Consider the following 16997-nt stretch of genomic DNA (forward strand, 5'->3'; position numbering starts at 1 on the left):
ATGTAAAAAATTTATTTATATGGTTTCAAATAGAAAATTGTCAACAATGAACAAAATTGGAAAAAAAAATAATGTTTGATTTGAAAAAAGTGAAAACCTAATGTTTTTTGTCTTTTTTTTTTCAATTTTGACATATCAACATGCAATATCAAAATGTCACGTCAGCATACAATTGGGTTGACTGGTGAAGTAGTCAGAATTGTAAAAAATTATAAACAAAATGTTCAATTTGAGACAAAAAAAAAAATACAATGTCAAAATCTAATTTTCATGGAAACTTAGTGATTTTTGTGGCATTTGTTTTTGTTTTTTTTTTTTTTTTTTGGAAAAGCCCTCATATTTAATAAAATTTTTGTTTGAACATGAACGATAGAGGAATTATAAAACAAAACAAAAAAAGTGGACTAAACATAAAAATTTGACACACGTTAGAGTTTTTTTGAAAAAAACACTTTTAGAAATAGAAACAATGTAAAACCAGAAAATTACGGATATACTATATACTAACAATGCAGGATCAAGAGAATGAAAAAATATAAATGATTTTTCAGGAAAAAAAAATGAAATATCCGGATTATTTCGTCTCTTTCGGAAATGATGGGCATATGAGTAATCAGTTATTAGTTTTTTTTACTTTTAAACCCATTGCGTTTTTTACAAAAAAGAAAGGTTTTATATTTATTTCACGTAGTAACATGATTTAAAAAAATAACTTACGAAATATGATATAAATGTTGAAAATATAGTCATTTGTATTATACTCTTACCATTTTTGGTCATTTTCATGATAACTTGTAGCTAAAAACATTGGAATATTGGATTATAGACTAAAGTAATATTTTCTACAGCAGGATTGAAGAAAAAGGGTCTAAATTATAGGCTTTTGCACAAAATACACATCATCACTTGCAACAGTTTGTTTTCTCATATATTTACATTAAAGAAAAACATACTTCTCCCCGTTTTTCACCATATCTCTACGCCTCTACGACAACCCAGAAGGTGAAAACTATGTCGTTTTTTAGCTTGTCGGATGCACAACTTTTTTTTTTTTTTTTTTTCCAAATCCATAATCAAATTCAATGACATTACTTATTTAGTACACCCCTAATAAGGTTGCACAACATAATAGTATAGGCTATATATAGCAACCAGCCAACACGAAAATCTCAATAGGCATCAGAATAAGAGAGAATGAAATATATCAAATAAAGTTTTGATCTTAACATTTATAAATAATTGAAGCCTACATAAATGTTTCCTACAAGAATACATGATATCAAGAACAATCTTAATATTACAACCCCACAACATAACTGTGATAAAAATAGCATGTTCCTACTCTGTTCGTTGCATGGGTACCATCATATGTTGTTGACCTTGCACCTGTCAAGTTTCAGGAATCTTGTCAAATTATAATTATATACGAATCCTATAAAAAAATCAAGACAAAAAATAATCTCTTTTCTTAAGCTTTTAAAAAAATAACCAAAAACTAAGAAAATTCCCCCACTAACCACCTATTTAACAGGGGGACACGTGGAATGAGCAAAACATGGCACTTAAACTTTACAAATATAAAAATGATTTAAAAATTTTAAAAACTAAAAAAACCTTACTAGAAACGGCTACTTTTGTGTTTTCTCAATTAAAAAAAAAAATCCGATGAGAAGGTTGATGCATGCCCACATAAATAAAAAAATCAATATAAACTTTCTACTTTGGGTTGTACCACAAAGGCACAAAATACAATGTTTCCTCTTTAAAAAGATTCTTTTTCCAGATTTACCTATTGGATTTGACTAAAGATATTTACAGATCCAGTACTAAATTAAAAGATATATATATATATATATATATATATATATATATATATATATATATATATATATAACTAAAGATAGATAGCATAAGAACAAAAATTATCATATCAACAATCTAATCTAATCCAATTAAATAGTACCTGTGACTGTGAGTTTCCATAGTTGAGACCTTGTGTGTATGGATTTTGAATGCCAAACTGTAGAAATAAAAATTAACATAAGACTCAAGTTTAATTCATACATAATAATAAGAGTAAACCTGATTTTTTTGTTTCCATGTAATTAATTATTACCTGTGCATTAAGATTGTCTTTCCTGGAAGATCCTTCGTGGCCCTTTCCAGATCCCTTTGTGTCACCCTTTAAATTAATTACACGTAAACCAAACATTAATTATTTATTAATTAAAATTAAAATAAATTTTATAATTAGCATGTAAACTAACCTCCATCTGTCCAGTAATTTGATCACGAGCATAAAGAAATCCAAACATGAAATCATCAGTAATTAAATTAATAAGTAATGGTTAGTAGGGTGTAATATTCTGAAAATTAGTTACCTCTCTGAATCTGTTCAAGTAGGATTTGAGGGGATCAATGTAATCTTCGAACCCTAAGGTTGCCATTGCCCATAGAAGATCATCGCCATTGATAGTTTTCCTCTTTTCCCTTAGACACTTATCACTTGCCCTGTATCCAATTCCAAAATCCAAATAACGTACATATCTATATAAAATCAGATCAACAATACATGTATAATTAACACGCAGGTTTAGTTCAAAGCTCAAACGTTCGTACTCGCTGGTGATGAAGCTGATAAACTCAGAAACACACTCCTGGACAGTTTCCTTAGCATCCTTTGCGATTTTTCCATTAGCTGGTAGCTCTTTCTTCATAATGCGACTGATATTCGCAATCGGTAAGAACCTGTCTTGCTCCCGAACATTCGAAGACCTTGGACTCAGATCCCCACTCTCATGGCTTCCACCGCCTGGACTCGTGGGGCCCTCCGCCATTCAAAACCCTACCTACAATCCAAAACCAGAACAAAATAATCATCCATCGATCTCAAGTAACACAACCACAAGTCAACAACCACGGCCAATAAGGCAATAAGTCCTCCTTTAAATTAATCCGTAAAAAAACTAGCAAACACCATGTGTGACGCAAAAACAGTGTGTCTGAAATTTGTTAGAAGAAATTGAGGACTTACCAGTTGGAGAGAGAAAATTTCGTAAAGTTTTGGAGGAAATTTGGGCGCGAGAAGCGTGGATGAAGAAGATCGGACGCTGGAGAAGAAGGGTCAAGGGAGAGAGGTGACGATGGAGATGCGAAGGTCTGTTTTATCAACACCGTTGGTTGGTACACTCTGCGTCTTTTAGATGCCAACAGTTGTACGGTGTCTTCAAGCTCTTTGCCAGTTAATTTCAATTACAATCCTCATGCTATGGTAATATGTCATATCAGTCCCTATAACATGGGAAACATATTTACTTCATATATATAATAATAATAGTAATATAGTAAATATGACCAGAAAATATTTGGGGGTTTATCCGTCTCATAATTATTATACAAAGACAAAAAACATACATATTAAGAAAATATTAATTACTAATACTTTTATTAAATGAAATGACAGTTTTACTTATTTATTATATTTAATTTAATAGTAGGTGAACTAATAATAAGAAGTATGTTAGTAAAAGGGGTATTTGTTTTTAAAAAGAGATTATTATTTTGGGATAAAGCAAAAAGGAAATATGGACTATTTTATTAATATGAGACGGAAGAAATAAAATTGTAGAATAAAATCTTAAGGTCGAAGGCTAAAAGTAAAGTGGATTGGATCAAAGTCTTTTCTCTTTGATATATGGTATACATATTGTTAATATTTATGTTGAATAGAATATAATTAAAAAATTAAATTAGTCTTTTGGACGACAAGTCATTCATTGTGAATTCAAACATGAGACAATTCATTTGAAAAGTTTAATTCTAAAAAACATATCAAATGTTTAAGAATAATTATTCTTTTTCTTTTACTTTTTTTAATAAATATTTTATACAAAGTTAATACATAAAATCTATAATAACCACAAATTTACTTTGTAAATCATTCATCTTTAAATTGAATTTAATGGACAACAAACTATATTTTATATTTATTTAGCCCAACAAGGTGGATATTAACCGGGTAAAACGGTATTTAATCATATGTGGCATCCAATATAGCATATAATAAAAAAATATTTAAACATGTTTCCATATGGCATTTGTATAGATGTTCTTCAAACGTTTTAATATTGCGTTTATAATTATTGTTCATGTCTTATTATGATTACAATAAATGAAATTAGGGTTTGCTTGTGAAGATGATGGAGGAAGCAGTGAATATATTTAAACATGTTCACTGGTTGGATAAAACTAAATTATCCAGTTGGTTCGGATATTCAGATTTTTTGATTAGTTTTTTTAAAACTTGAATTATTATTCTGGATTTCATATTGGTTTTTGTTTATAAAACAAGAACCACATAGTAAAAAATCAATAACAATTTGATCTTTATTTAATTATATTATTTATTTTTAATATATATCTTTAATCATTTATAAATGTACTAAATTATTTTTTAATAGATTAGATAAATACATCCAATATAATACATTATTATTATGTATTTCAACTCAATGAAAATTTTGTCAATAAAATATTACATTATAATACATTTTTCTTAGGATTTGTTTATAAATTTTATTTCACAAATAAATAATTTATGTTAGTTTCTTTTATAGATTTTATTAATATTCGAGTTCTATATTTTTTAAATTGTCTTCGTTTTTGAAAACCAAATTGAAAAAACTGATCCAATCGAATAGTAATTTGGTTGGATCGAATCAGATCAGATATGAATTCAGTTTGGACTATTCAGATTTATGTTTTGAAAACTGAAATTAATTTGGATTCATTTGATCGGATCAGATCTTATTGATCCATCTAAACGAACACCTTTAAATATAATGGGAAAAGGGTGTTCGTCTTCGTCCATGATAGCACAAATCCAATAAAAATGATGAAGTTGTAAAAAATGTAACATCCTAAGAACCAATGCTAAAATTTTCATTTTTAAAATAATATAACATCCATGTTTAATAAAGCTACAACCATTTGTCCATAAACCATTATTTTAAAAACATAGTTAATAAAAAGATAATTCGGAAACTCAAATCATAATTTGTTGATATGTGTGTATAGTCTTGTCTACGCAATCCGATAAGTACCTGCAAAATATTTAATCCATAACTGTAAGCATAAAGCTTAGTGACTTCCCCAAAGTATCACATACAAAATAACATAATAACTAGCTACGGGTTATCAGCAACCCTAGGGACTATCAACGGTCCTAGTGGGCTAACAACACGCCATGTGGATTAACAACACAACTCACGGGTTATCAGCAACCCTGAGGACTATCAACAATCACATAGACTCACAACAATCTAGGAGTTATCAACAACTCAATTCACATATTACATAAATCTACAAATAAGACCCAACTGGTCAACATGCATATACCACCACATAGGCAAGTATAGTGAGAAGACTCACCTGAAGTGGCTAAAGTGGCTAAAGTGGCTAAGATGGATTTCTAGTTCTCTGAACTCCTAGAACCATATAAATAATCTTAACTCACAATTAAGATATCACTTAATAACACCCCTTAATACACTTATGTTCGTCTTTTATTTATAAAATACGCTCGTAAGTCAATTCCATAAACCAGATGACTAAATAAATTCATTTAGTTGAAATATATTTATTTCTCTAAAATAAAGATCATAGCATCACCAAAGATATCAATTAATTGTAGCATGAAGCTAAAATGGCCCAACACAATAATCACCATGGGCTAATTCATTTAACTTCAAACAAGCCCACCATGATTAATTACTTAGCCCAACATCTGATCCATTTAAATGAGATAGTCATATAAGGTCAAAGGGGAATACCTCACTTCATCCACATCGCACAACAATTGCACAAGGGATTTTCCAGCGAACAACCTTCTTCCGACGACGCCCCAACTCCTACGGGTTTTCTTCCTCCGGATGCAACAATCATCTTCCACAACATGTAGCATTCCATCAGAGCTCCAAGATTATCCATCTTCCACAACAAGGAATCCCGATTCTCTCTCCCTCTCTCTCTCTCTCTCTCACACACACACACACACACACACTATTACCTCTCTCAGATTCTCTCATCATCTCCTTCCAACTTGTGACATCCCCATTTTTACGGCCAGAAAAGACCAATTTGTTTATGCTTTATTTTAAAAATCAGATTATCATTTTAAAGAAAAGTGTTGCGTAATTTGTTCCCAGAAAAACATGATAAACATATTATCAAAGCATTTCCGGAGAAATGTATTTTGTTTATATTAGAACTTTGGGATGTCATTGTCAATACAGAAACATAAGCATAAACAAACCTTACATTCATTTACACTAATGATCCACGCCTCTTTTAATCTCTCAGTGTATTGTAGCTTCGTATTGACACATGTGATACAAATAAGCTGAGTGGATCAGGTTGGGAAATCTGGTGAGTACATAGGGTTTTCAACCCACAATAATGTAATTATTATGTTTAATCATCAAACAATCAACCCAATTACCCATACCCCTTATCTTCATTATTCTTAAGGATCTACCCTACGAATCATCTATCATTCACTTTTTCATTCCTAAGGATTCTCTTAAGGAATAGGCACGAAGTCCATCGTTGCCTATGGCACAGCTGCCAATGTTATGTATTAGGCACAACTGCTAATATTATCATTTAGGCACAACTGCCTGGATTATGACGTTCTCTATTAGACGCAGATGCCGATATTATCCTTAGACGCAGCTGCCAGCAAGGGCGGAAGTAATTAGTTGGCAGGGGTAGCACGTGCTACCCCTCAATTCCACCATAGAAATATTGATTTATATATATAATTACCAACCTCACTTCAATTATGATATGCTTTTTGATTAACTCAAAGTCAGATTACATTTTCTAATATAAAATAGAAGCCCAATTACTTAGCCCATTAATTTAAATGACAGCCCATTAAATAAAAGAAAAACATATAGGTTTTTGTTTTGTCCAACACCTAAATTACGAAAGGATACAGGGGATAAAAAATTGATATATTTTTTTGATTCATATGATCGTCGTTTTAACTGCCGGCTGCTTCTTGCTTCACCATAACTTTTCTTGGCAAAGCTTATTCACCCATTTCGCTATTGGCTCACTTACGGAATATGAAACAAGTTATATTTAATTTGCCCGTCGCAACCGCAACCGTTGAAAGATGTTTTTCCGCAATGAAACTTTTGAAGACCGACTTACGTAACAAAATGGGTGATGATTTTTTGAATGATGCTTTAATTTGTAGTGTAGAAAAAGAAGCACTTATGGATGTTAAGATTGAACGAGTGATAGAGCGCTTTCGGAAAATGGGTAATCGTAGAGGACAACTTTAAAAAATGTAATTATGTAAGACTTTTGCGCTAGTTTGTTATTTCTAATGAAACCGTAATTAAAAAAAAATTATCTTACTATCTTTTATTGAGATTTTTTTTGTGCTACCCCTTACAAAAATTTCTAGTTCCGCCACTGGCTGCCAGGATTATGACATTCTCTATTAGGCGCAGCTGCCAGGATATTTAGAGTACATCTGGTGAGCACGTAAATCAAAAACACCTACGGGTTATGGCGCAGCTGCCAATATTCATCTATATCATCTTTATTCCCTCATTATTTATCTACCCATGTTCTACCCAACATATTCGTAGATATAAAATACATATACAGTTTAAATCATTTAAAACATGTATAAATCATTCATCCAGCATAGATATCAGGAACACAAATAATATACACACATAGCACGTAATCTATATTAAATATTTCATATCTATGTGTAAGATGAAAGTAACTATGCACTCACATTAGTAGCGTGATGTGATAGAATCTAACTAGAAATGGTCAACGGTTCGTCGTTGTCAGGCTCGGGAAGGGAAACGGCTTCAGCAAACGAGAGAGAATGAAAGTAGAAGGTGTAATGAAAGAATGGGTCTCGATTGCTATTTATAGGCTGATTTTGGCTCTCTTACGTCGTGAGCCTCACATGCTCACGTCGTGAGCTTCCATGAGTCATCCCGTAGACTTCCCAGGTGTTTTCTAGGCTCGATTAGTGTCCGTTTGACTCCTCACGTCGTGAGAAATCATGCTCACGTCATGAGCCTTAAACGTAGACTTTTCATATGCATTCTAGCCATGAAAAGTGGCGTTTTGACTCCTCACGTCGTGAATTTCTATGCTCATGTCATGAGCTAAGTCAAATTAGGGTTTCTGACACGTATCATGCTCTCAGACAACTACATCTTCGGAAGGCCATAACTTTTGCATACGAGCTCCGTTTTTTACATTCTTTATATCCACGCGTAGGTGGAGACATACTCTACAACTTTCATTTAGACCCCTAAGGCTAAAAAGTAGTTTATCATAAACTCACTTTTTACGATTCCAGGTGTCGTGCCGGTTTTGTTGCGAAACTTCGATAGGTCATAACTTCTTCGTTATAACTCGGATTTCGTCGTTCTTTATATGTACGAAAACCTTGTGACATATACTCAAAATTAGTTAAGATTATTTTTTCTAAATAATCCTCTATCAAAAATTCATTTTTGACGCTTATCGTTTCTAAATTGACTAGCCCGAATCTGTGGGCGCTACAATTATCTCCCCCTTAGGATGATTACGTCCCAGAATCATCAACGAAACAGAGCTTCTATAATGACTCCATACGTTATCTTTTCATCCTAGGTAATAAACGTAACTTCTATGTTCATTCGAATCAATATCTAATTGTTGGACTTCTTGACTGTAGGCGGTGCTAAATCTTGCACCTGCTTTTTATCCTATGTTGGACTTTCAATCGTAACCTTCGAGTTACAAAATAGATCCTTATTGGAGACTCCTACTTCTTATTAAATAGACTTATCTTAAGAGAAGTTCTTTACTTCGATTATCGTAACAGACCGATGGGTCATGTTCTAATGACCTCTCATCGTATGATTCAACGCTTAGACTCATGTCCTTTAGAGTCAAATTCCATAATGGAAAATACCTTCATTCATGTTCTAATGTGATATAATCACTTTCTATCATGTAGCACTTATAGGTAAAAGCTTCTTTCTTTAACAACGATCGCGATACTTCTATTGATCGCTCCGATTATCTTTCACTTCAATCTTCTGGCTTAAGTCGGATGCTACATCGATCTTGTTTCCCCGAACCACGTAACATACTCATCTTAGTCGGAATCGATTCAATATGATCTCTAGGGTCGGAATAACAATCATATTCTTAGTCATTGCCGAAACGATGGTAACGACATACATGAATAAAACAAAATCAATTACTAGCTTCTTGGTAACCTTGTGACTTTCCCTGATCCAAGTGCGAGTCATGTGTTTCCGGTAGTATAGGCCTCTACTACCTTTCACACCTACTCATACTCGTCCCAAGTATTGTCTCGCAGTCCCCAAGTTCTTATTTCCTAAAATCACAAAACAATTTAACACATACGAATGTGTCCAAATAATCTTAAAATTTTCCCTAGACTCTACTAGGACTTCTTCCATGCATATCTTCAACATAATTGTGCTTCAAATCAGTTGGTGATGGAAACGCCAGACCATGGGATAACTTTATGGATTATACCAAAAATTCTTTCTTTCTGTCAATCGAAAGTGTACTTCTCCTGTACCAGACGTATTATCTATTTAGACGTATTCTAAAGGCAAGATACCTCTCTTACGATATCTTCCGATAGGTATTATTCACTATCGTAAGCCATCTATTTTCTCTGTCTATCATGGTTCACATCACTTCCTGAACTTCTACCATTGTGATAGGTTCGGGTGCAGGCACAACGACCGATGCATGTCCCATCACATCCTTCGGCTCAGGTTGTCGTCTTCCTCGGATATTTCCTAGTCTGTCTTCACCACGACGTTTTGCACACCCAAGCAGACGTTCGGTGTACCAAGGTGAGAATTTAAGATATGAAAGCTTTATTTACGATAGACGTATAAATATCTTTATTACTTTGAAAGGTTACATGTCAGTTCTAATACCATAATTAAACGTTTAGAAATCTGAACACATAAAATTTTCAGATCCGGTCGGCAATAGACCATAGATCCGAACAAATAACAACATCTTTGTAGCTATAACATAAAACATTTAGCACATAAAAGCATTTTAGGCATCTTTCCTAAAATAAACTAGTGCTTGTGTCAATTCAGGTGTACTACCTAAAATATAATAGACACACTCCTCACGATCATCGCTTAGCATTCTAAGTTTAAGTCTATAAATCCTACAAATTCCTAGTTCGCTTAAACTAATGCTCTGATACCAACTGTGACATCCCCATTTTCACGGCCAGAAAAGACCGATTTGTTTATGCTTTATTTTAAAAATCAGAGTATCATTTTAAAGAAAAGTGTTGCGGAATTTGTTCCCAAAAAAACATGATAAACATATTATCAAAGTATTTTCGAAGAAATGTATTTTGTTTATATTAAAACTTTGGGATGTCATTGTCAATACAGAAACATAAGCATAAACAGACCTTACATTCATTTACACTAATGATCCACATCTCTTTTAATCTCTCAGTGTAATGTAGCTTCGAATCGACACCTGTGATACAAATAAGCTGAGTGGGTCAGGTTAGGAAACCTGGTGAGTACATAGGGTTTTCAACCCACAATAATATTATTATTATGTTTAATCATCAAACAATCAACCCAATTACCCATCCCCATTATCTTCATTATTTTTAAGGATCTACCCTAAAAATCATCTATCATTCACTTCTTCATTCCTAAGGAATAGGCACGAAGTCCATCGTTGCCTACGACACAGCTGCCAATGTTATCTATTAGGCACAATTGCCAATATTATCATTTAGGCACAGCTGCCAGGATTATGACGTTCTCTATTAGGCGCGCCTGCCGATATTATCCTTTAGGCGTAGCTGTCAGGATTATGACATTCTCTATTAGGCGCAGCTGCCGATATTATCCTTTAGGCGCAACTGCCAGGATATTTAGAGTACATCTGGTGAACACGTAAATCAAAAACACCTACGGGTTATGGCGCAGCTGCCAATATTCATCTATGCCATCTTCCATCCCTCATTATTTATCTATCCATATTCTACCCAACATATTCATAGATATAAAATACATATACAGTTTAAATCATTTAAAACATGTATAAATCATTCATCCAACATAGATATCAGGAACACAAATAATATGCACACATAGCACGTAATTTATATTAAATATTTCATATCTATGTGTAAGATGAAAGTAACTATGCACTCACATTAGTAGCGTAATGTGATAGAATCTAACTAGAAATGGTCAGCGGTGCGTCGTTGTCAGGCTCGGGAAGGGAAACGGCTTCAGCAAACGAGAGAGAATGAAAGTAGAAGGTGTAATGAAAGAATGGGTCTCAATTGCTATTTATAGGCTGGTTTTGGCTCTCTCACGTCGTGAGCCTCACATGCTCAGTCGTGAGCTTCCATGAGTCATCCCATAGACTTCCCAAGTGTTTTTCTAGGCTCGATTAGTGTCTGTTTGACTCCTGACGTCGTGAGCCTTAAACGTAGACTTGCCATCTGCATTCTAGCCATGAAAAGTGGCGTTTTACTCCTCACGTCGTGAATTTCTATGCTCACGTCATGAGCTCAGTCAAATTAGGGTTTCTGACACGTATCATGCTCTCAGACAACTACATCTTCGGAAGGCCATAACTTTTGCATACGAGCTCCGTTTTTGACGTTCTTTATATCCACGCGTAGGTGGAGGCATACTCTACAACTTTCATTTAGACCCCTAAGGTTAAAAAGTAGTTTATCATAAACTCACTTTTTACGATTCCAGGTGTCGTGCCGGTTTTGTCGCGAAACTTCGATAGGTCATAACTTCTTCGTTAAAATCGGATTTCGTCGTTCTTTATATGTACAGAAACCTTGTGACATATACTAAAACTTAGTTAAGATTATTTTTTCTAAATAATCCTCTATCAAAAATTCATTTTTGACGCTTATCGTTTCTAAATTGACTAGCCCGAATCTGTGGGCGCTACAATTATCTCCCCCTTAGGATGATTATGTCCCGGAATCATCAACGAAATAGGGCTTGTATAATGACTCCATATGTTATCTTTTCATCCTAGGTAATAAACGTAGCTTCTATGTTCCTTCGAATCAATATGTAATTATTGGACTTCTTGACTGCAGGCGGTGCTAAATCTTGCACCTGCTCTTTATCCTATGTTGGACTTCCAATCGTAACCTTCGAGTTACAAAATAGATCTTTGTTGGAGACTCCTACTTCTTCTTATACAGACTTATCTTAAGATCCTGATTGTTATTGTTTTTTAATGTTTTAACGATATTTTATTTCGTAATTTAGTAAAATATATCTATTAAGTATCCTGATAGCAATTTAATTCAATTTGTATTACGATTTATTTATATTTTATGATTATAATATATATATATATATATATATATATATATATATATATATATATATATATATATAAAAGAGGAATATTAATTTAAATAATTTCAAACAAAAATCTATTGACACGTTACAATTCTTTCGAAAACAATCACACACAAAATACCTCTTCAATCTATTCTTTTAAAAAAAACTTATCGGGTGTTATAAAAATAAAACCTTTTTTTTTGTTTCTTAAATTAGTCTTATTGAAGGAAGTAAAAACAAAATAAATTAGATCAATATATGTTATCGATCATATGTCATATAGGGTGATGTAAATAATATTTAATAAATATGTTAAATATTACCTTTTGGTTTGTGTACTTTCAAAGAAATAATCAACCAAAAGTCAATGTTGTGTCATATTTCCCATACAAGTCTCTTTTAAAATGTAAATCGTCTATCTTATCACGTTATATTTTAGTATATATATTTATCATGTCAATGTTGGACTTTCCCAACTTGGTAGAGGTAGAAGCCTCTTAGATTAGATGTTACATGTATAAACTTCAGCCTATGTTAATTAACTAATTTCGTTAATTTAACTTCTAATAAGTACCCAACCATTCAAAAAAACAAAAAATAAGAATAAATGGTTTTTAAAAAGTACTATTTAACTTCATAATAATAATAAGTGATTTTAAAACTAATGAACAATAATTGTTAATAACTATAACATGAAATTATAAATTACATAATGTTATCTAATAATGAATTGTATTTTAAATAAACATTATGACTGAAATTAAAAGGCGATCGTATAAGTAAAATTTTAAATTAATCATGCATAACAATTGTTAAAATAACAATGAATTGAAAATTATATTTAGTTTTATTTATGCGTAAGCATTGGGTAGAAACTTTCAAAATAGTTGAGATATTATATATAAAATCTGTGTGTAAGCTTTCTTATATAAAAGTTCAATAACATATATATATATATATATATATATATATATATATATATATATATATATATATATATATATATATATATATATATATATATATGCAACACTAACGTCTAATATAAATAAAATTTGTCATATTTGATGTCTAATTGGATGGCACGAAGGATTAGATACATGTTTACCTTAAAGTCTATTTTAATGGTTTACAAAAGTATCAACAATAGTATGTTGTCTAATAAATGAGTTAAAATATTAACTATTTTATATATTATTTTGTCTTATTTTTATAGACTTTTACCTGATATATTTTATATACGATTTACTTTTTTTGTAAACCATTAAGCTTGCGGGAGCACGGGTGGCATTTGATTGGTATTTGCATGGCATGGTGAAACATCTCAAAAATACGGTTCAAAATTTTCATTTTATATTACCAAATAAAACCATAGTTATCAAAACATTTCATCAGAGCATGAGTCAAAATATCTCAAAACATTATTATCATAGTTTCCAAATCAAAACATCAGAGTAATCATCCCAGGCTAAACATAATGGTGTGTGTACTGCAGTCATCCCGAGCTCTTCCCTTTGCTACCGAAAGTATCTGAAACTAAAACTGAAAACCGTAAGCACGAAGCTTAGTGAATTTCCCCAAACTACCACATACCATACACATAACATGCAGCTAGGAGATACGGGCCCCGCCCACACTCGGCTATCTATGAGATACGGGCCTCGCCCACACGCAACTAACTATGAGATACGTGCCTCGCCCACACTCAACTGTCTACGAGATACGGGTCTCGCCCACACTATGCTAACTAGGAGGTACGGGCCCCGCCCACACTCCGCTGACTAGGAGATACGGGCCTCGCCCACACTCCGTTAACTAAGACATGCATATAAGTATCACATAGACAACAAGTATAATCAAACTCTATCAATCCATATTCATACTCAAATAATGCTAAGATACGGGCCCTGCCCACACTTAGCTGCTAATCATCACACATACTATAAACGGGTCGGCATTGGTGCATTAGACCCGGTAAAACCGGGAGGAAACTCACCTCGCAAAGCTGAATGCAAAATCTCACGGTAAGGAATCTGTAACGGCTGCTCCGACGACTCTCCGAGCTATCATTACCACAATAACACTTAGTCAAAAACTAATAATCTTTCTTAGGGTAAAATGACCATTTTACCCATGATCTAATTTGGCCCATGCCTAAGGCCTAAAACCATAACATGAAAGGCCCAAATCTAGATAGCCTTCCCAAGCCCACTAGTAGCCCACCAATCGCCCAATTTTCTAAATTGGGCCCAACTCCTCAAATGGGCCTTATCTTAGGCCTAACATATTCTTGGCCCAAACTAACTGATTTCTGATGGCCCACTATGGCCCAAAATAGCAAATTCCATGGAAAGGCCCAATCCGAGGCCCAAATGACGAAAACCCTACTCCAGTGAGTACGCGGGGCATACTCCTCTGTACGCTAAGCGTACACGCTGCATGGCTTGTACGCTGTGCGTACGGGCTTGTACTGGCTTGTACGCTACGCGTACGGGCTTGTATTTATATGAAAATTATTCTAATGGAAGATATGTATCCCAACTCCCACCGAAATTCAATACACAGGCACGTAGCATATCCTTCAGAGTCTGAATCGTCCTCTCACTCTGCCCATCCGTCTGAGGGTGGAAAGTTGTACTGAAGTGAATACGAGTACCCATCTTGTTGTGAAACCGCTTCCAAAATCTGGAAGTGAAACGAACATCTCGGTCCGACACAACCGAAACCGGCACTCCATGTCGTGCCACCACCTCGCGTACATAGATCCCGGCTAGCTTCTCAGCCGATATACTCTCCTGGATCGGGATGAAGTGTGCACTCTTGGTCAATCGATCCACAATGACCCAAATCGAATCTACTCCACGGGCAGTCCTGTGAAGCTTGGTGATGAAATCCATGGTGATGTCTTCCGATTTCCACACGGGAATCTCCAACGACTGCATCTTGTCGTGAGGTTGCTGATGTTCGGCCTTGACTTTCATGCAAGCCAAGCATGCTCCACATACCAGGCCACATCCCGTTTCATGCAGGGCCACCAGTAATCAGGGCGAAGATCCTGATACATCTTTGTCGCCGCGGGATGGATGGAGAACCTAGACTTGTGGGCTTCCTCCATCAGAACCTGCCATACATCGCCAGATATGGAACCCAGACCCTCCGATGCATGTTCCATAACCAACGGCTATCGTAATCAAAGGAAGCCACCTGACCCACTATGCGCTCACTCTTCCGGTGCTCTTCCTTCATAGCCTCTACTTGCGCCTCTCCGATCTGATCCAGCAATGGAGTGATCAATGTCATCCTCAAGCATATATCCCGAATCGGTGCCGCTACTGCCTTGCGGTTGAGATCATCGGCCACCACATTGGCCTTCCCTGGGTGATAAAGGTGCTCTTCCTTCCTCCATCAGGTACCTCAAGCTCTTGTGGTCCGTGTAAATGGTACAACGAACCCCATAGAGGCAGTGTCGCCAAATCTTGAGGGAGAAAACCACATCCCCCAGCTCCATATCATGCATCTGATAGTTCGCCTCATGAGGCTTCAGCTGCCTTGACGCGTACGCAATCATGCGACCCCGCTGCATGAGCACTGCACCCATGCCCGTGATCGATGCGTCACAGTAAACCACGAAATCGTCGACGCCCTCTGGCAAAGTCAGAATCGGTGTCTCGCACAACCGCTGTCTGAGAGTCTCAAAAGCTGTCTGTTGCTCAGGCCACAACGGAATGTCACTGACTTCTTGGTCAGTCGGGTCAATGGAACAACAATCTTGGAGAAATTCTGGATGAATCTCCGATAGTAACCCGCCAGACCAAGACAACTCTGAATCTCGGATGGAGACCTCGGAACCTCCCATCTCATCATGGCCTCTACATTGGCCGGATCGACCAGTATACCGTTCTGGTTGACAAGGTGTCCCAGAAACTGCACCTCGCGCAACCAAAACTCGCACTTGGAGAACTTTGCGAAAATTCTCTCCCTCCTCAGTGTCTCTAGCACCTCTCTGAGGTGCTCCTCGTGATGCTCCTGAGTCTTGGACTAAACCAAGATATCATCGATGAAAACTATCACATACCGGTCCAGCATTGGTCTGCACACACGGTTCATAAGTTCCATGAACGCGGGAGGAGCATTGGTGAGCCCAAACGACATCACCACGAACTCGTAATGACCATATCGAGTCTGAAAGGCTATCTGCTGTACATCCTCATCTCTAACTCTCATATGATGATAACCTGATCGCAGATCAATCTTGGAGAACCAAGATGCACCCTGAAGCTGGTCAAATAAGTCATCAATCCTCGGGAGGGGATAACGATTCTTCACTGTTACCTTATTCAACTCCCGGTAATCTATACACATCCGATGTGACCCATCCTTTTTCTTCACAAACAAGATCGAGGCTCCCCATGGAGAACTTCTCCGTCTGATAAATCCCTTGTCTAACAGCTCCTGCAGTTGTGTAGACAACTCCTGCATCTCGGGAGGAGCCAACCGATATGGTGCCTTGGCTATCAGAGCCGTACCAGGAACCAGATCAATCCTGAA

At 35.3% G+C, this 16997-nt stretch overlaps 1 protein-coding gene across 1 annotated transcript; it reads right to left on the bottom strand.

Moving 5' to 3' along the window:
• Positions 1-1185: 1185 nt before the first annotated feature.
• On the bottom strand, positions 1186-3196 carry LOC145156987 (nuclear transcription factor Y subunit B-1-like). Its single transcript, XM_079076173.1, has 7 exons — positions 3035-3196; positions 2620-2849; positions 2382-2511; positions 2268-2273; positions 2117-2182; positions 1964-2020; positions 1186-1386 (listed from the first exon to the last, which is right to left on the bottom strand). The coding sequence occupies exons 2-7, from the start codon at positions 2835-2837 to the stop codon at positions 1339-1341; spliced, it is 525 nt and encodes a 174-aa protein (XP_078932299.1). The 5' UTR covers positions 2838-2849; positions 3035-3196; the 3' UTR covers positions 1186-1338.
• Positions 3197-16997: the final 13801 nt, after the last annotated feature.

The sequence above is a fragment of the Lactuca virosa genome, chromosome 2 (genome assembly GCF_052849685.1).
Source record: "Lactuca virosa cultivar CGN04683 chromosome 2, Lactuca_virosa_CGN04683_v6, whole genome shotgun sequence".
Classification (NCBI taxonomy): Eukaryota; Viridiplantae; Streptophyta; class Magnoliopsida; order Asterales; family Asteraceae; genus Lactuca; species Lactuca virosa.

Bases quoted from the DNA above. Each gene is read 5' to 3' on its own strand.
- LOC145156987 (XM_079076173.1), bottom strand. From the start codon at position 2,837: ATGGCGGAGGGCCCCACGAGTCCAGGCGGTGGAAGCCATGAGAGTGGG. The intron at 2,021-2,116 runs GTAATAATTAAT...TTATTTCTACAG, and splicing joins AAGACAATCTTAATGCACAG to TTTGGCATTCAAAATCCATA. The intron at 1,387-1,963 runs GTACTATTTAAT...GAAACTTGACAG, and splicing joins ATGGAAACTCACAGTCACAG to GTGCAAGGTCAACAACATAT.